Genomic DNA, 20,406 nt, shown 5'->3' with positions numbered 1-20,406 from the left:
GCATTGAGCCCATATTAGTCCACACAGAACTGAAGTTCTGGTGTGGCACCAGGTGCAGCAGCCTTAGGTACCAGAACCACTAGGCTGGATCAAGTGCTGCAGGAGTGCTCAATCACCTCTAAAGCCAACATTTTGGATACCTGATCCTTGATGCTGGCCTTCACTCTGTCAGCTAACCTCACACCTTTGTGTTTCACAGGCAGGCTGTCCCCAGTGTCCACATCATGTGTGCATAGATGAGTGACATCTGGAGTCAGTAAGAACAGAGTTGAAAATTGTCCCAGTAACTGGTGGCAGTCACTCTGCTGCTCTAAATCAGAGAAGGGGAGAGGACCACACCTTCTACTGACCCATCCTGCTCCCTGGCAGACAGGAGGTCAGGGAGAGGGTCGCTCTCCTCTTCCACTCCATCATCTGTAGCCAGCAGCAAGGTTAACTCAGACCTCTCAAAGTGGGGTTTGAGGCGGTTCACATGTAGGACTCTCAAGGGGTTCCGTGGAGTCTGCAAGTCCACCAAGTAGGTGACATCACTCTTGCACTCCTTCACCTCAAATGGCCCTGTCCACTTGTCCTGTAGAGCACAAGACTCTACTGGGGCCATGACCCACATTTTCTGGCCATGCTGAAACTCAACCAGAGTGGTATTACGGTCATACCAGGATTTTATGTCCTTCTTTTCTTGCCTCTAGGTTCTCTTGCGCGAGCTTCCTGAAGCGGGCAATATGGTTTCTGAAGGCAAGCATGTAACTCAATACATCCTGGGGTAACTTCCTAGTAGCTTGCTCCCAGCCCTCTTTCACCAGACTCAGAGGTCCTCTGACCGGGTCCCCATACAACAGCTCAAAGGGAGCAAAGCCAACCCCCTTCTGTGGTACATCCCGGTAGGCACAAAGAAGGCATGGCAAGAGGACGTCCCACTTACGCCTCATGGAGTCTGACAGACCCTCAATCATGCCTTTCAGGGTCTGGTTGAATCTCTCAACCAACCTGTTGTTTTGGGGTGGTAAGGAGGGGTGAACTTTTAGTTGACCCCACATTCCTTCCACATGGCCTTTACGTACATGTACATGAAGTTGGTACCCCGGTCAGATATCACCTCCTTGGGGAAACCCACTTGGGTGAAGATCTCCATCAGTGCCCAGGCCACAACGGGCACCGTTACTGTCCTCAGAGGGATAGCTTCAGGGTACCGGGGGGCATAGTCCACCAAGACCAGGATTAACCTGTTGCCCAGGGCTCTCTGGGGGTCCTGAGGCCCTACTATGACAATGCCCACCTGCTCAAAGGGTGTGCTCATGAAAGGAAAGGTTTGGAGGGGATCTTTACATTTCCCTCCACTTTTGCCACTTGCTTGGCAAGTCTGGCAGGTCCTACAGAAAGCATCTGTATTTTTCCTCATTTGGGGCCAGTAGAACTGGGTGACAAGCATGTCAAAGATCTTGCCCTGCCCCAAATGTCCTGCCAGAGGGACATCATTAGCCAAACCCAGTATGAAGGCTCTTAAGCGCTGGGGTACCACCAGCACAGGGACTTCCCCAGGCTCAGTAGCCTTATGCTTGCTATACAGGAGACCGTTCTCCCAACAGATCAGGAGATTCTTGGGCTCAGACCAGCTGCCTGGTACTCAGCCTTCTGCCTAAGACCTATGAGAGTAGGGCACACCTTCTGCTCTGCACAGAGCTCCTCCCTGGTGGGACCCCTTTCTTGCTGCCAAAGGATAAGCTCAGTGAGGTCTTCCAGTTCGGCCACTTGTTCCCTTGTAGGTGCAGGGGAGTCCCCATTGAGGTCAGCCTCCTCCTGGACCGTGGAACTTTAGGTGTGGGTTTCCCATGCCCCTTGCCCTTTCTCTTGGCAGGCACCTGGGCTGTGCCACTGTTTCAGGCTCCATGGCCTTCTGATCACCCTGAGTGGTTGCCATTGACCAAGTGGTCACACACACCCACTCTGGCAACCCCAACATCCCCAAGTGTGACCTGAGCTCCACCTCCTTCCAGGCAGAAGTCTCCAGGTCGTTGCCCAGTAGACAGTCAAAACGCATGGTGGGACTCACAGCTACCCTCAAGGATCCTGAGACCTCCCACACTCAAAGGGAACATGTGTCACCTTACACTGGATCTCTGAGTTTTCCATTGCAACTGCTTGGTGGAATACACCAGGGACTATCTGCTCCTCAGACACCAGGTGACACCGGACCGTGGTCACATTGGCTCCAGTAGCTCTGAGAGCCTCTACCCTCTGCCTATTGATGGTCACCCACTGCCTGTATTTTTTAGTGTTATCAGGCATTAGGTTTCTCTGGACCATCTCACCGTCCCCTAGTGAGACAAGGGTAATCTCAATTGGTTCCCCACACCTACCTGGGACCAACTCCTCCCCAAGTGCTACACTGGCCAACCCCTTGGTCTACCCACCGGTGGGTGGCTGTGTCAACTTGGGACATTTGGTATCCCCGTCATGTGACTCACCTGGTCACAAGCAAAGCATTTACAGGGTCCTGCCTCTGCAGGCTTTCCTGAAGAGGCCTATGGTTTCTTATCTCCTCAGGGTGGGCATTCTTTCCCTGGGTACTAGATAAGGGCCCTTTGGAGTAATCCTTTTGTTTACCCTTGTCCCTCACACTCTGTTGCTGGGGACCCTGCCCACCTTTGGGGGAGTCTCCCCCAAACACCTTCTTTTGGACCTGCTACTCACCCAGGTGTCTGCCTCCATAGCAAGCTTCATGGGATCGGTCAGCTTACTATCCGTCAAGTGCTGGTGCAACTCTGTAAAACACAGACTAGAAAAGTGATCCCATGCAATTAAGTTGTACAGCCCCTGAAATCTAACCAGGTCTGTGAATCAGTTTTCTTACTCCCTCTAAACTGATCCCTGTACTTGTCAGGAGTGAGGCCATACCTGGTGAGAAGGTCCTCCTTCATGTCAGAATAGGTGAGGTTGTACCCCTTACCCAAAGCTAACACAGTACCCCTCCCCTCCTCTGTGGTTCCACAATCCTGCTCCCCAATTCTTCTCAGGGACCCCATTCATGTGGATAGATGCCACATATCCCTGAAACCACCTCTAGATATCATCTCCCTTTTATACTCCCTTCCTAAATTCTTGGGAATGTGAACTATCCTATCTGAGTGCTCCAAGGTATTACTGCCACTATCACTACTGGATCTATTCCTCTGATCCAGCTTCTTTACTCTAAGCTCATGATCTAAGAGCATCTTCTTCTCCTCCTTTTTTAGCCTCTCCAACTCTGTCTGATGTCCCCTGGCTTCTCTCCTGTCTTTCAGCTCCTCTGCAGTCAGGCCCTTTGAAACACTACTGCTCCCTCCCCCACTGGCACCTCCTGCATCCTTAGCACATCTTCCCTTGGATTTGGCTCCACTGTCTCCCCAATTGGATCTTCAGAATGCCCACTGGCAGTTCTGGTTCTACCTAGGCCCTCAGCACCTTTTGTAGCTCCTCCTTCTTGGTGAAGCCTCAAACTTGGACTTTGAGGCGTTTGCAAACTGACTTCAGTTCTTTCATGGTGTAGGTTTCCAACCTATCCCACTCAAAAACCAAATCCAGGGATGTAACTGATGATGCTCTTGACTGAGACATGATGTAGTAGGATGTTCAATTTGAACTCAAGACCAAAAATAGATCAAAGGAAACAAATCCAAAAACAACAACCTCTATGTGGTACATAGTGGTCTGCGATATGGTAATGGTGTACACCAATTTCTTTAGGTAAAGTGCAAATGCAAGTCCTATCCTCATTGCTGACAACCAATGTTAGAAATGGAGTCTCTAGTTGACAGTCGTTTTGCACCCTGTCCAGGTAGAGACCCTCACTCTAATCAGGATAAGGGAGATAGCCAGCTCAGATAACCCCTGCTCACCCCCTTGGTAGCTTGGCACGAGCAGTCAGGCTTATCTCAGAAGCAATGTGTAAAGCATTTGCACATAATACACAGTAATACGGTGAAAACACTACAAAAGGACACCACAACAGTTTTAAAAATAATAGCTAATATTTATCTATGTAAATCAAAACCAAAACAAGAACAATCCAACATACAGTAACAAAGATATGAATTTTGCAAGAATTACTCAAAAATACAGTTCCTTGAAGTCGAACACTCTGTCTGGGGCTATCACAGCATCTCTGAACAAAGAAAGTTCAGGCTGGCCACAGCGTCGCAGGCCAGCTACAGTGTCGGTAAGACCCGCAAACAGTACCTTGGAAATGCAGGGCGTCGTGACCCAAGCGGTGAGATCCGGAGTCTCAGGTGTCAGTTCCAGAGGTCGGTGCAGCGGTCATTGGGCCCTTGAAGTCACACGCGTTGCAGATCGAGCTCTGGGCTGATGACGAAGTCAGGAGCACTGGCGTGGATGGCGTCAGGGCTGTGGTGTGAACCGGGACAATGCGTTTTGCGATGCCCACAGGTCACAGTGCAGGAAGCGGCTCAGTGATGGCATCCTGTGGCGTCGGTGTGACCAAGGCTGCGGTGTGAAGCGAGGTGGTGCAACGCATGGTGTCTCAAGGTCACGGTGCAGGCAGCGGCGGTGTCGTTGCTGAAAGGCTGTCGTTGGTAGGCCCAAGGCGGTGGTGTGGCACGGGTGGGCTCCATTCGGCGCCCACCGGTCGAGGTGCAGACAGGGGCATCTGTTGACGACACTGGAGTTGATGGCGCCAGTGGACCGGGGCTGTGGTGCAGGATGGGACAGTGGGTTGTGTTACCTCATGAGCAGTGTCCACAGGCCACGGTGCAGGCAGCAGCGCCGGTGTCAGTGTGGAGCGACGGCATCAGGGATGCCAAGGCTGCGGTGTGAGCAAGGCAATGCGGGGTCCACAGGTCACGGTGCAAGCAGCGGCTCGGTGATGGCTTCAGGTGGCGGCGGTGAGACCAGGGCTGCGGGGCGATGTGGGGCACGGCTCCATGTAGTGTCATCAGGTCACCGTGCAGTCTGCGGCATCGGTGACGGCCTCATGGTGTTTTTTTTTGTTTTAGCACAAAACACACGGTTCCCAGTGCTGTTGTAAGATGAAGCTGAAGTCTTTGATATCCCTGAGACATCCAACAGGAGGCAAGCTCTACTCCAAGCCCTTGGAGAAACCTCACAAGTAGGATACACAGCAAAGTTCAGTCTTTGCCCTCTTTAAGGCAGAAGCAGCAACTGCAGGCCAACCCAGCAAAGCACACACAGCAAAGGCGAAGTACTTCTCCTCCGGCTCTTCAGCTCTTCTCCTTGGCAGAGGTTCCTCTTGATCCAGAAGTTTTCTCAAGTCTGGGGTTTTGAGTCCACCACTTATACGCCTTTCTGCGTTTGAAGTAGGCAAACTTCAATGGAAAGTCTTTGTTGTTCACAAGATCCTGCCTTGCCCAGTCCTGGCCCCAGAGACACTCCAGGGGACTGGAGACTGCATTGTGTGAGGACAGGCACAGCCCTTTCAGGTGAAAGTGTCGGCTCCTCCACCCCTACTCTAGCCCAGGAGACTCATCAGGATATGCAGACTACACCTCAGTTCCCCTTGTGTCACTGTCTAGAGGGAATTCACAACAGTCAAACTGTCAGTCTGACCCAGGTGTGGAATACACAAGCAGGCAGAGGCACAGAATGGTTGAAGCAAGAAAATACCCCCTTTCTAAAAGTGGTATTTTCAAACTGACAATCTAAAAAAACAACCGAAAGGTGTATATTTGAATTGTGAGCTCAGAGACCCTAAACTCCAATCTATATCTGCTCTGAATGGGAAACTACATTTAAAAGATAGTTAAAGGCAGTACCCATGTTAATCTATGAGAGAGATAGGCCTTGCAACAGTGAAAAACGAATTTGCCAGTATTTCACTATCAGGGCGTATAAAACACACTAGTACATGTCCTACCTTTTAAGTACACTGCACCCGGCCCATGGGGCTACCTAGGGTCTACCTTAGGGGTGCCTCACATGTAGTAAAAGGGAAGGTTTGGGCCTTGCAAGTGGGTACATTTGCCAGGTCGAATTGGCAGTGCAAGACTGCACACACAGACATCGCAGTGGCAGGTCTGAGACATGTTTATAGGGCTACTCATGTGGGTGGCACAATAAGTGCTGCAGGCCCACTATTGGATTTACAGGCCCTGGGCACACAGAGTGCACTTTACCAGGGACTTACCAGTAAACCAAAAATGCCAATCATGGATAAACCAATCACCAATACAGTTCACATAGGGAGCACTTGCACTTTAGCACTGATCAGCAGTGGTAAAGTGCATAAAGAGACAATAAACCTGCAAAAACAGAGTCCAACGTACCATAAAAACAGGAGGTCAGAAAGCAAAAAGACAGGGGAAACACACCAAAAGATGCCAGGTCTAACCGTGATACACTGGAAATTAGTACTTATTTATTATTTTATCAAAATCTGCATGTACCGCTGTTTACTAGGCTCCCGCCCCCGGTTAATTTTGGTAGGTTCGCCCTGCCAAAATAAACCTGAGTAATTACTGATAAACTGGTGATTCTGATCCTTGCTCAAACATATGTTTGCACAAGGACTGAAAAACAGCCTACTTATAATGAGAGGCTCTAAGGTCATAAACACATTGAATGTTGCACTTTACAAACAATTGCCAACAAACAGAAACTAGAACTGATCGTCACGTTGTATCTCTAGTGGAGTCTTATCTCCAACTCAGATAATATAATAATTTTCCCAGATGTTTCCCCAGTCCTTTCCCCAGGTTTGATACTTCTGTCTGAAAAGACACTATGCACCATGGGTTACATGTCTCTTGCTGTACTAGTAAAAAATGATCAAGCCTTTCAACGCCACAAACAAAACTTTGTGGCCTTTCGTAATAATACTAACAATAGAAAAAAATCCATATTGTGCTTGAAATAATGCACCTAACAATGCTATAAGCTGTCAAGTTTAGACTGTTTCTGAAGTTCTTGAAACCCATTCTGCTAGGGCCTTATTGAGATCTGAAATGGAGATCAGCAATGTGATTGCTTAGACATCTGTGCACACATTCATCAAGTACTATTTTGTGAACCTATACACAAACACTGTTGCTGAATTTGGAAGCACTCACAAGTCATAAGGGCAGGAGACTGCATAACAAGCTGTGCCCAGTTAGGCCTAAGTCTTGATCATTTGATCTAAATGGAGGCTGGTTAGCATTAAAGGTGCAAAATCTCTAAAGAACACCCACAGAGGGAACACCTTGAGCTGCTCCCTAAGGGAGGTGGCTATCAGTTAGTAAATACCATTGCCACAGGCAAGGTGTTCCACAGCTATAGGTCTGGGCACACCAGAATGCTTCTCCCGTGTGTCCTTTGATTTCAACAGTACATGACACCAAGCTGTAGAGTAGACCTTCTCTCAGTTTATGCCCTGGCCTTATCAGTGCCAATGAATATTAAAGAGGAGGATTAGGGATTTCCATCATTGTACCAGGACAAGTATATTCTAAGTGCAGGTCTGCCTTCAGCTCTATGGTTGAGGGGATTTTTGCAGTGTGAATCTCTTCTGGATTCACATGCTGTGCACTATTCCTCCATCAAGCAAGTTTTCATCTGTATCATGTTAAAAGAGTGTCCATTCATTAACCAGCTTATCCAGTCAAACATCTGTCTTCACAGGTCTATAACGTAAAGTTTCTTACCTGAGGGTGTAGTTTTGCAGCTTCAAGATTTTCTGAATTCACATGCAGTGCACTATTTTGCCATCCAGTTGTTGGGTCTAGATTTTCTACTATTTTCCAAAAGTTTTTAGTCCGTCTTCTTTTACTACTTTTGTTTGTTGGTGAGCATCGACCGAACCTCCATTTGGTGTTGACTCTTGACATTGACTTACTTCCTCCAGATGTCTCCACCCCAGTTCGCCATCTTCAGATTTGTTTTTTCCACCGTTGGGTCTAGATGTTTTCATGGAGACATCTTCAATTTAATGAGGAATTTCGAGGAATTACCGGAATACTGCGGGGAGAGTCAAAAGAATGCCCCAATGGGAGGCTCGCCGCGTGGCTTGGTGGAAATTATGCCGTTTCAGTTCTGTAAGAATTGTCAATATATATATGCCCCAAAAAGAAGACAAGCATCTGGTGTGCAATCTTTGTCTTCCTGTCGACTACCAGAGCGAAGATTGCAATGCCTGCTCTGTATTTGCACCCGAAGACGCTGAAGGTGAGCCAAAAGCAGATAATGGCACACCACACACTACATGGACAATAATCGGCACCATCATTTAGAGATTTGTGCCTTTCGAGCAGCGATGATAAAAATATCACAGAGAGCTCCGAAGGAGAAACATATAAGGGCTACCGAGACATCTTAGAGGTCGGAGAAGAGGCGTAAAAAAACAGCTAGGTGTTAAGCAAGTCCCAATCCTCCATTAAGACACAAGAGTCTAAAAAATCAGACTTGCGGTATCAAAAGGGGGCCTCAACGTCAAAACGATTGTTGTCTGCAGGCAAGGCCCACGACAAAGAGTCCCACAAAGCCTTCAAAGGGGTTTCCGGTGCAGACAAAACTCTGAAAAAATTATTTGAGTTGTCGAAAAAAGGAAAGCCAAAAGATGCTGATTCCTCATTGAATGGACTTGACTCACACTCAAGCCAATTAGGCTCACAGTCATTAGTCCCAAAGACTTAGCCATAAAAATTGAAAATAAAAAGAAGAGGCTTGAAGCCGAAATGGCTGCGTTAATACAAAAAAGAGGGAGTTTGACGAAAGTCTGAAACGTTTTCAAATCCCACAAAGAACTTCGACGTTGAAGGAATTTCACAAGTCAGAAGTTGAGGAAATTTGACCCCCTCACACACCTGAGCCTCAAGAGGAAAAGGAAGAGGTCTATTATGAAGAGGAACAAGGTTACGTTCAACCTTGTGAAGAAGGAGAATACATGGAGTGCCCCTGGAAGGGGACTCTCCTGAAGAGCATGTTGAGTCTTATCCTTCGAAGCCATCACCCCAAGATGATATCAGAATGTACAATATAGTAATAAAGAATGCAGCAGATAAGTTTAACATGAAGTTGGAAGAGGACAAACCACTGTCTTGTTTTCTCTTAGAAACACTGTTGCCAACACAGACAAGGAACCAATATCTGCCCATGCTTCCTAGTATTCTGGACGAGGCCAGGGAAGCCTTTAATGAGCCAGCGATTTGTAGAGCTGTCACTCTGAGGCCAGAGAAGAAATATAAGTTCTCATCATAAGATCCTCTCTACATAAAAGGCACAGTCCCAGCAGACTCTATTATTATATCAACTGCAAGGAAAAGGACAAATATCCCCTCGGCATCAGGGCTACCCCCAAATAAAGATGGAGCTAATGGATCACATTTGTAACGCAGTGCAGCAAACCAATGGCACATTGTAAATTCCACTGTCCTACGGAACAGGCACACACACCAGCACTGGGACAAAATAAGGGAGCTAACAAGGCACCTCCCTGACCAATATAGAAAGAGGGCATCACATCTGGTGGAGAGTGGCAAAAATATTGCAAACACTTGTCTGAGGTTGGCCCTGGATGCAGCAGACACATCAAGCCACCAACTAATGATGGGAGTTACTCTAAGAGGTCATTCGTGGCTCAGAATTTCGGGATTCATACCTGAGGACAAGGCTAATATAATAAACACCCCTTTCAGTGGACAGCAGCTATTTGGGAACTCTATGGATGAATGCTTGAATCAGTTAAAAAAAGACAATGAAACTTCAAAATCTATAGGAGCATTACAGTTTCGAGGAGGATGTAGAAGACGCTCCTTCCCTACAAGAAGACCAGCTTCTAGGGGTAGCTTTCAGCCAGGGAGTACTTATCAGAGTTTCAAGAGAGCACACAAACAACCTCATCACAGCCGAATTGGCAGTACCACCAACAAGGGGGTCATTCCTTTAGAAGTTAGAGACAGAGGACTTACAGCAATAGTAGGATCAGCTCCTGCAAGCAAGTGACTGCACTGCAGCACCAAACAAAGCTTCAGGGATTCAAAACAACAACAAAACAAAGTTCCATCACATTTCACCAGTCGGAGGAAGATTAAAACATTTTCTCCAGGAGTGGAGGGAAATAACTTCAGACAAATAGCTTCTTAACGTAATAACATTTGGATATTGCATAGAATTAATAAAATACCCACCAGCAAAAGGGGTCAAAGCAAAGGATACATTGAAAGGAGGAAACAATTCAACTCCTCTAGTAGGTCGAATAGTTGCTAGCCAGGCAAGCTATAGAAATGGTACCAAAGCAAGAAATCAACAGGGGAAATTACTCAACATATTTCTAAATTCCAAAAGTGGACAGGTCACTAAGACCAATCTTAGACCTCAGATACATCAACAAATTCTTAAAAACTCAAAAATTCAAGATGACATCTTTGCAAGAAGTTATTCCTCCACTTCAGGAGGTAGGCAACATGGCACAAGGGGCGCATACTTGCATATACCAAGTACATACCGTACAAGAGGTATCTGAGATTCATAGTAGAGGGAAAACATTACCATTTCAAGGTCCTAGCCTTTGGAATAAAATCGGCACCAAGAGTGTTCACAAAGTGCCTAGCTGTGGTAGCAACACACCTCAGAAGGTGGGTGGATACATGTATCCATATCTGGACGATTGGTTAGTAAGAGCACACTCATTTAAAAAATGCAGGCAGGACATTTTAAGGATGATAAACTCTACACTCCTTAGGATCCTTGTTGAACATAGAGAAGTCATCTCCAGAAACGGAACAAGAGAAGTTGTTCTTGGGAGCAAGATGGAATTCCATTCACAGGGTAATATTCCCCAGCAAGAAGAGGACCCAGTCTCTTTTGGAGGAAACTCTCCATTACCAGGGGGGACAAGCTCTTACAGCGTGGTCTGAGGGGAAGTTGTTAGGAAAGATGGCATCATGCATTCCTTCAATCCCATATATGAGACTGTACATGAGACCAATTCAGAAATATCTTGAAAATCAATGGTCTCAAGTGACGGGGAGTTGGGAAAATCTGGTGGTTGTCATGTAGAAGGTTCAGGAGGAAATGGCGTGGTTCAACAGGGAAAACATTACTTGTGGAATGCTATTTCAGCAAACAACTCCTTCAATAATTATAACCACGGGCACATCACATATGGGATGGGGAGCTCCCATGGCTTGCTGAAGATAAGAGGAATCCGGAACAATCAGGATGGGGTAAAGTACATAAATTGGTTGGAGTTAAAGACTGTTTTTCTAGCTGTGAAAGCATTTCAGATTCACATTCCCAGAAAGGCAATTTTAATTCAACACCAATGTTTTACATCAACAAACAGGGAGTGACTCAATCCCCACCCCTCTTTAAACTAGCTCAGCAACTCTGGAAATAGCCAATTCAAAGAAACATAGACATTCAAGCGATTCACCTACCAGGGAAGGAGAATTGCGAGGCAGGCAAATTAAGCAGACAGGCCTCATGGTCGCACAAATGGGAGATAAACCAGAAGGTAGTGCAAGACATTTAAAAAAAATTGGGAACACCAACAATAGACCTCTTTGCAACACCTGGAATGCAAAATGCCAAAACTTTGCATCCAGGCAACAACACCCTCAATCTCAGGGGGATGCCCTTTCAATAAGCTGGTCAGGAATATTTGCATATGCCTTTCCACCAGTACCACTGTTACACAGGGTGATCAACAAATGCAAGAGGAGCCACGTGAAACTGATTCTAATAGGTCCTAAATGGGCAAGACAAACGTGCTACTCGGAGAAAGTACAATTGGCTCAGAAAAGATTTCTGCCTCTACCAAAGATACAGGATCTGCAGGAAAACAGAAAAGTACTGCACCCAGAACCAGAATATTTCATATTAACAGCGTGGCTCCTGAAGACCTTGGGCCTCATTATGAGTTTGGCAGTCGGATGAGCCGACCAGCAAACTCACAGGGATGAGACCGCCGTCAACCCTGCAGCATCACCCCCTGTCGTATTACAATGTTCCCACGGGGCTGACCAGCGGGAACATCATAATACAGCAGAAACAGTGCTACTGTACTGTTCTCGGCTCCCTTAAGGGAGCGGAGGACAATACAGTAGCACAACAGCACCCTCAGAATGCGCACTTTCTGCAAGCAGACAGTGTACATTCTGAGGGTGCTGGGCAGGGGGGACCCTGCGCTTCCATTCCGCCAGCCTTTTCATGGTGGTTGAACAGCCAAGAAAAGGCTGGCGGAAAGGGGACTTGTGATCAGCATTGTGGCTCTGAACTCAGCGCCGCCAAGGCTGACCATGAGTCCAACCGCCGCCAGCCCCTTCGGGAACCATGTTCCTGGCGGGACGGCGGTTTCCTGGCAGTCCAACTGCCAGGGTCGTAATGTGGCGGTTGGACCACCTGGAGTGCAGCGGTCAGACCGCCACCACGAGGCTGGCAGACTCAAGACCATCAGCCTCGTATTGGGGCCCTTGAAATTCGGGCACATGAGGTTGCCAGAAGATACAATGATAGTACTAAGAGAGGGTAGAAAACCAATAACAAGGAAATGTTTTATGGCAAAATGAAACATATTTTCACTGTGGTGTGTGAGAAATAAATTAAACAAAAGGATCACAAGAGAAAAGACAGTTTTAAAATATTTAATTCATCTGTTACAAGAGGGGCTTACATATGCTTCTTTTAGAGTTCATCTGACAGCTTGAGTGGTTTATGAAAGAGGTCAAATGAGAAGCAGTTTTTTCACAACACTGGTGGTGAAATGATTTTTAGAAGGAGCAAAGAGGATAGCACCTCCCAGGAGGGTACCAGTGCCTTATTGAAACCTAAATTTAGTTCTTACACAATTCATGGAAAATCAGTTTGAACCATTACACAAGGGAAGATTGAGAATGTGAACATTAAAAACTGCTTTCTTAGTAGCTATTACATCCTTGCGCAGGGTCATTGAGTTACAGGCACTCACTATTCAATAACCTTATTTTAAATTCAAAAATTCAGAATTGTCATGAGAGCAGATCTACATTTTATACCACAGTTTCACAGTTTAGTTTGTTATTTAATCCATTCAAGTTCCCAGTTTCTTTCAAAATCCAAAAAACCAAGCGGAAAGAACTCTACACACATTGGATGCAAGACGTTGCATCATGTCCTACATTAAAAGGACAAAACTTTTTAAGAAAACTCAGCAATAGCTTGTAGCATTTCCAAAAAACTATCTGGGAAGAGCTGTGTCAAAGAACACTATTGAAAGATGGGTCGCACAACTGATTCAATTAGACCACTCCAATGAAAGGGAAGCATTACCTGAGGCACCAGGAGCGCACTCAACATGGAACAAAGAAGCTACCATTGCCTTGATGTCAAACACCCCTTTACAAGAAATACGCATGGCAGCAATGTGAGCGTCAGTGCACACCTTTACAAAACATAATTGTATTGATATAAAAATGAACAAGGAAACTCAGTTGGGACAAAAAGTGTTAAAGCATCTATTTACAAATCAATACCCATCTTGATCCCAACCACCACAGTAGTAGAAACTGCTATAAAAGTAATGCACAGCATGTAAATCCAGAAAAGATTCATGGTGCAAAATGTAAAGTTTCCTTCCTCTAGGTGTAGTTTTGCAGCTTGAAGATTTTCTGGATTCACAAGTGACCCACCCACCTCCACCAATTAGATGGGAAAGACAGAAGAAAAAAGAAAAAAAGGAGAATCCGAAGATGGCAAACTGGAGTGAAGACACCCGGGGGAAGTGAGACAATGCCACAAGGAGACACCATTGGAGGTTCCGTTGATGCCCACCAACAAACAAAAGTAGAAAAAGAAGACAGGCTAAAAAACGTTTGGAAAATTGTAGAAAATCCGGGCCCAGGAATAGTGCAGAGCGTATGAATCCAGAAAATCTTCAAGCTGCAAAACTACACCTACAGATAACTTTATGTTATTGACCTTCTAACTGGGAAGAAGACAGATGTTTGACAGGGTAAGCTGATTGAAGAATGGACACTTCTTTAACATGATACAGATGAAAACTTGTTAAAAGGATTTTCCAATTGAGGTCTTTTGAAGGAATTCACTTTATTAAAGTTTGTATGATTCTAACATTTGTGACACCTTGTGTCAATGTTTTTCCTCATTGATATTAGACTTCTTTAGCGTTTTTGACAAGTTCAATAGCATGATGTGATCAGCACTAGGATGAAAGCTTTAGACTAGGAGAGCATAGGGCGGGGATGATGAAAGAAGCAAATGTATGTAATCTCACCTGACAAGTGTCGCAGTCTCTGGCTTCTTTACTTACTGAACTGCCCTTTCTGTGGTGCTTCTCCTTATAGTGCACTGGTACTTTGCAATGAAGAGAACAAGAGCAATGTATGTTCTAGCAGAATCAGAGTCAGCATAACAACCCAGTTTCTGAAGATGTTGCTATGTGGTTGCCATCTCTAGTGACCTCATTGCCATTTCTCTGTGCCATATAAATGGTCCCAATAGCATTTCAGGCACATTGCCTCTGATTGGAACAAAACATCCTAAAATTAGGTAATATATGGAAATGTTATACACCAAGCATCAGATCTTTAAACAGAATGGCTTGTTATGGCTTGTTCTTGTGTAGACCCTTAACCAGCAATTGCAATAAAAAACCTATGGACTTTGCTAAATCCAGTGCATCCCATTGCTCAACAGCTGGCAGCTGCTACCAAATTCTTATTTTATAATGTGCACAGTCTTTGTCAGTTTTTCCATTTTTGTCCTTCTTGCACAGAATTATGCTCAGTGTGTTAGTTTAGTCATGCATTGATTAGAAAAAATGCATTCAGCATTGACAATGGATTCTGAATGCAGAGATGACGAATCTCTGAGGACTCTCCTGAATCTGAAGAGTTTGACTACAAACGCAGTCATCGCCACTAACTTCCTTAGTTACTTGTTCATAAAACAGTCTAATTCAAAGATGTCAGTATGATGTCTACAGTCGTTTACGGAGAAAGACACCTTTTTTTTAGCAAAAACATTCTCAAAATATACACATATGCGCTGCATGAGATCTAGTGCCGAGTTACTACTTAAGATCCCTAACATTATACGTAAACATTATGTATAAAAATGTATGGAAAAATCTAATGCGAGTGTCTTGGCAAAGTGATTCAATGGCTACATTTTTATGGCAAGTATATGCCACAAAAAAAGAAAACTTGTTGCCACAAAACAGCGTGGCAGAGCCTGATGAGGTCAGGGAGCTCTGAACTTAAATTCCCTCTCTCTGGAAATGTATTCTCAATCCCACCATTTAAAGTTTAAGAAAACAAACCTGGATTTCCACACAGTAATTAGAGGGCTTTTGCATAAGCTCTTGCTTTAAAGCCATGCCTCTCTAGCACCTAAAGAAGTAAATACTGCACTTAGTAAATGTCTAGCTGGAATGGAAATTTTGGCACTTGTGAAGAGACAGGTCTGTCGCTCAAAATTAAGACCTTGTTTGAACAAATACAAAGTGTTTCACTTTCCTTGCTGGTTGCAGATTTTCTTTAAGTTTGTAAGGCCGTGGATAATGGAATGAGTTGACCTCCCGCTTATAGCTCACTGTGCTGATGTTATCTTACAACTAGAATATAATGCATGACCCTGTAAGACCGTGGATAATGGAATGAGTTGACCTCCCGCTTATAGCTCACTGTGCTGATGTTATCTTACAACTAGAATACAATGCATGACCCTGTAAGGCCGTGGATAATGGAATGAGTTGACCTCCCGCTTATATCCCACTGTGCTGATGTTATCTTACAACTAGAATATGATGCATGACCCTGACATCACAACAGCAATATGACACAGAGCCTTGATGTTTAGAAGGTGGAGTATCACAGGTGTTCCTGAAGTCTCAAAGCTGGACTTTATTTGCTTCTCATAGGTGGGGGTATGCTGATTACTATTCTCTTGTAACAGAGTGAATACTTTATTTTCAGGACAGTGAGAGTGTTGGCCAACCAACCCATGGGAGTGGTCAAGTTGAGGGAGCATCCACAGCTGGAGAAGTTATTAAAGGTAAAGAATTAATACATTTCTAGAATTACTGGCAAAAAAGTAGAACAGCCATCTGAAGTTGAGATGTTTGCATGCATCCAGTAAAGTACAGAGATAAAACAGCACTTAATGACTGAGCAGATTCTTAATGGGTGTGGAATTAGGATGTTGGGAGAAAACCTCACCAACAGAAACTGAAGCTGTTGCTGCCTGTAGCCCAAAGCTGCTTTCTTTCAGCTGATGGGTGATGAGAAAGTATTTTGAAAATAGAGTAAAAGAGGAATGTAGGAAAAGAAAGGGATAAAGGGTGTGATTTAGACTTTTGCAGTCTGGATTTACTAAGTCAGGGAGTACCCGCCTGCCAAATTTAGACATGTGCAACAGCCCAGCAGACATCTTTTGCATTGGCAGGAAATTGCTGTCATTGCAGTTCCTGTCAATACACTGAAAGTTTGACAGACAGCTCCATCAACATGACAGAGCTGTATGGCAATCTTTCATTGCTTTTAATTTTCTTTTGAAAAACCAAATCGGAAAGCGGAATTTTGTTTTGGAAAATAAAACAAAAACAATGACTCCCCTCACCATGGGAGTTTAGTCTTACTACCTTGGTGTCATTTTGCAGTTTTCACTGACCCTTAAGGGCTGTTGGAGGTTTATGCCGGTGGCAGAGACGACGCAGTCTCCACCATCGACATAGTGGAGGTCTGCTTGGCTCTAAGTGAGGTGGTCGAGCTTTAGTTTGGCAGTGAGAGTACTCTGTCGACTTTGCGACTTTAAATCAGGCCCAAAGTGCTTGTTGATGACAATTAGCCAAACTATCAAGATTATTAACATTACAGGCTGCTTTCGCTGACTCGCTCAGAAAATCTTTAGAGTACGGCTCTGTGGCCAATAAGTACAGGAATAAATGGAGGAGAGTCTTTGTACTGTCAGATGCTGCTTAGTATTTCATAGCCACAACTGAAGTCTGCCTGCCACTTTTTAGGAATCATGGTTGAGCTTTTTTATCTGCATTCCTTCTTTTAAAAATCTAGGTGGGTGATTATTCTATGCTATGCCTGCAATTCATCTCTAAACTGCACCATGCTAGAGATTCACTCTTGCAGTTTTACTGCAGGGCTTCTTAGAGGAATGGGCTTGTGTTTCTTGCAGTGACATGTATGAAGACATGTGTCCTTTCTCACTTAATGTACGTATAATTCTCGTAAATTTTACTTTGGAGAGACCCTATGAAATTACAACCCACTTATTATTTCCAGCAGCTTCAACACAGATGTCAGATATGTAATCCTACTAACAAGATCATCCAGGTTTCCAATACAGTTCCTCTTACGAATGTCATTAGATCAGTGGTGGAGATTTCTCTGGTGCAGACTGTCTTGGTGGATTTTGCTGGTTCAGCTTTGCCCTTTGCCCTTCCGAGAGCTACGGATGGAGCTTTCGGTGGAGAGGGCTGGCCTAATGCTGTCAGAATTGGCAGTGCTATCTAATTCTTTGGATAGTTCTGATTGCTTACAGCATATGGGTGGAACCCCTACTTTTGTCTTGAGCACAATTTAGCCCTGTCCACTAGGAATTGTGTTCTTCTGGCAATATGTTGTCTGGTTTCGGGTACCTCTTAAACATCTCTTGGTCTTTCTAAGTAGGCCTGTGTTGCCTGGGAGCTCAGGAGGCATCTATTAAAAGAAGAAGCGATAAAAAGGGGAAGAGAACCAGAGGTCTATTCCAGCAGTGTCTGCTCCTCCCATAACGTGCATACACCTAGCATAGTACCATCATCTCGCTCCCTGCAGGAGTGTTGCATAATTTCCGAGTCGCGACCATTTCAGTTTGATGCTGATTACAGTATGCTACAGCTTTGTGTGACTATAATTATTGTTTAGCTTAGTGTGAGTCCACCCAAAACCCTATGTGTCTCAAAATAAGTGTGAACGCAGTCTGACTCATCCTAGAGTACTTCAACCCAAAGTTGGTGAGTCTATCCTGAACCTGCCCCATATTAGATTAACCGGGCAAATGTCTTTATGCAAGGTCCAATTTACATTGAAATCTTCATCAGGTTCTATATAAAACTTTGCAAGCAAACAAAGTTGCAGAGGTTTACACTTTGCTTGAACTCACTTGTTAATTGATCCGTTTTTCGCAATTTCTGTCCTAAATGTTGATAGGAAGTAGGTAGGTGAAAATAATTTTGCAATGTTGTGAACATTATCTCACAGTAAACTGAAAAAATGGTAAAATTAAACTGAGAAACTTTTGGAAACTTCACGAGTTGCGACAGTGGGACACTTTGTACCGTTATGCTGGAATATAAAAAAAAGCTTTGCATAACTGTTGCTTATTGGCAATTTACATGCACCATTTCCAGTCTCTAGTAAGGTATAGCTATTCTTATCTTTTGCCCTTTAAATCATAGTCCATCACTTACTTTGAGCACACTGTGTTAGGACAGTTATTGTTACTCAGGAATATTGACAATGAGCAGCATCACCTTTGTGAGAAGAGGTTGAAGCAGACAGTTACGGCACTGCATTGACAACGTTTCATCATTAGAGAATGAGCGGTCACAGCATAGTTGTCTAACACATGGATTGTGTTTTCAGCTTGCAGCCTGGTTCAAGGGGCTTCTTTAGGAAGCAGTCTGTGATGATTTTCAGGAGAAAGGGAGGTCGTTGCTTTCCTTTTTCTTTTATGAAGCACTTGGTATGTGGTCCTCGAGAAGTTAATAACAGAGACACAGTATCAGGAAGAAGGGACTCGGCACTCTGTGATCATGTTTCATAGTTTTGCTCTGGGTGCAAAATGCGCTGAATCAATGTTGCACCCTTTAGAATTGATCTCACATGTGTCTCCAGAAATGAACAATCTGACCAACATTTCAACTGAGTAAAAATAGGAGAAAGTGAATTAGTACTCTTGATGCTGCTTAAATTATAGGACACTAAAAACAGAGGGCAGCTTTGCTTGCGGAGAGCAAGCTGATACCAGCTTTGGTGGCTACCCCTTACTACCTGGTGGACCTGATTGCACTGCTTGCTATGACCTCCCATCTGGTGTGATGAAGGCACTTTGACTACAGTGCCACTCATGAATGGTGCAAGAGGTGCAACTCACACCCTATGAGTAATACTATGCTCCAAAGCCTGCGATTTGCATCCATTGTCAGGAGTTAAACTCCAAGGAACCTAAAGAGATTGACAATGTGCCAAAGTGGGTGGTGCGCTGTGCATAAGCATGTTCTTTAAGATACGTCTTTCACACACAATGAGTAAGACTGCGTTCCACGAAGCAAGACTCATGCACAATAAGTACCTCGCAGCATTAGACTCACACCCAATTTGTGAGACTTTGCTGTCTGTATATCTCTTGATTCCTCTTCTACATCTCCCTGTGTTTTGTGTGCTTATTTGTGCTTCTGCGTTCCTTGATGCTATGCTCATCAACATCTTACTACCTGTCACCTGCAGATTCTACCTCGAGTAAATGTGTCTTTCGGGGAACAGGACTTTGGAGTACCAGAAAGAAACACAGTTATACAAGAAGTTTAATATAGTGGATGAAGCCAGCAATTTATTTTTGCACGTTCTATTGTCAGAAATGAGACCACATTTGGGAAACAATCAGATTCATATATTTTTTACTGGAAAACAGCAACAGTTATGAAAAACACATGTGCTCCATAACTGTCAAGGGCCAAACTTGGTGGGATATGACCCATCTAGACTGCTACTTGCAAAATTCTGATTTTCTCCATTTCTAAATGGTATGGATATTGAAATCTGAATTGCTTCTACAGTTATTGGCATGTGTGAAGCGGCAGGCTGAGAGAAGTACAATGAAGGAGGAGGTAGAAGAACACCTTCTACAGAGACTCTACCCACCAAACATGCAGTTTGCCCTCTCCTTGTTGAGTCAAGGGAACTGCCATGTCTCCCGCAGCTCAACCTCTGCTGGCTCTAATGGTGGGAAACCTGTTACTGATGCCCACCTGATATTGGGCTGCCAGACACAGTTCCACGTGTCATTCACTCTGTTTAGGGCAGACATTCTGACATACTTTTTTCCTGTTGGAGATCTCCAGGGAAAGTCAGATAGGCTCGACCAGGACCAAAAACTGACCCCCACAGTGGGAGGAAACTTGCAGTGCTTCAGGCACATTTGTTTTGTTGTTTTTTGCAAACAAGTTTTGGCTTTGAGAATTTGTTTGACAAACAAAAAACTTTGCTGAGCATCCCCATTGAACAAGGTGGCTGCTCAGCAATCTTTCAGTGCCCTCAACAGAGCCACCATCATTGCTAATCTGCTGATGTCAAGGATATCTTCACCTGCCTGACAGTAGCACAATTGGACTTCCACAAGAGCAGTGGAGTAAATCCCTCCGCTGCCCTGCAGACCGACAGACAGGCTGCCCTACCCTGAAAAGGCCTTTTGATTTAGAATGAAAAG

General features: G+C 44.8%; 1 protein-coding gene across 1 annotated transcript in view; it reads left to right on the top strand.

The window, feature by feature from the left end:
- Window positions 1-20,406, top strand: part of LOC138301205 (uncharacterized) — a 189,067-nt gene that overhangs the window by 105,585 nt on the left and 63,076 nt on the right. The window contains exon 6 of the mRNA XM_069241444.1: window positions 15,900-15,978. Within this exon, the coding sequence (XP_069097545.1) occupies window positions 15,900-15,978 (79 nt within the window). The remainder of the gene's footprint in view (window positions 1-15,899; window positions 15,979-20,406) is intronic.

Source organism: Pleurodeles waltl, chromosome 6 (assembly GCF_031143425.1).
Source record: "Pleurodeles waltl isolate 20211129_DDA chromosome 6, aPleWal1.hap1.20221129, whole genome shotgun sequence".
Classification (NCBI taxonomy): Eukaryota; Metazoa; Chordata; class Amphibia; order Caudata; family Salamandridae; genus Pleurodeles; species Pleurodeles waltl.
This window is presented reverse-complemented; position numbering and strand designations above follow the sequence as displayed.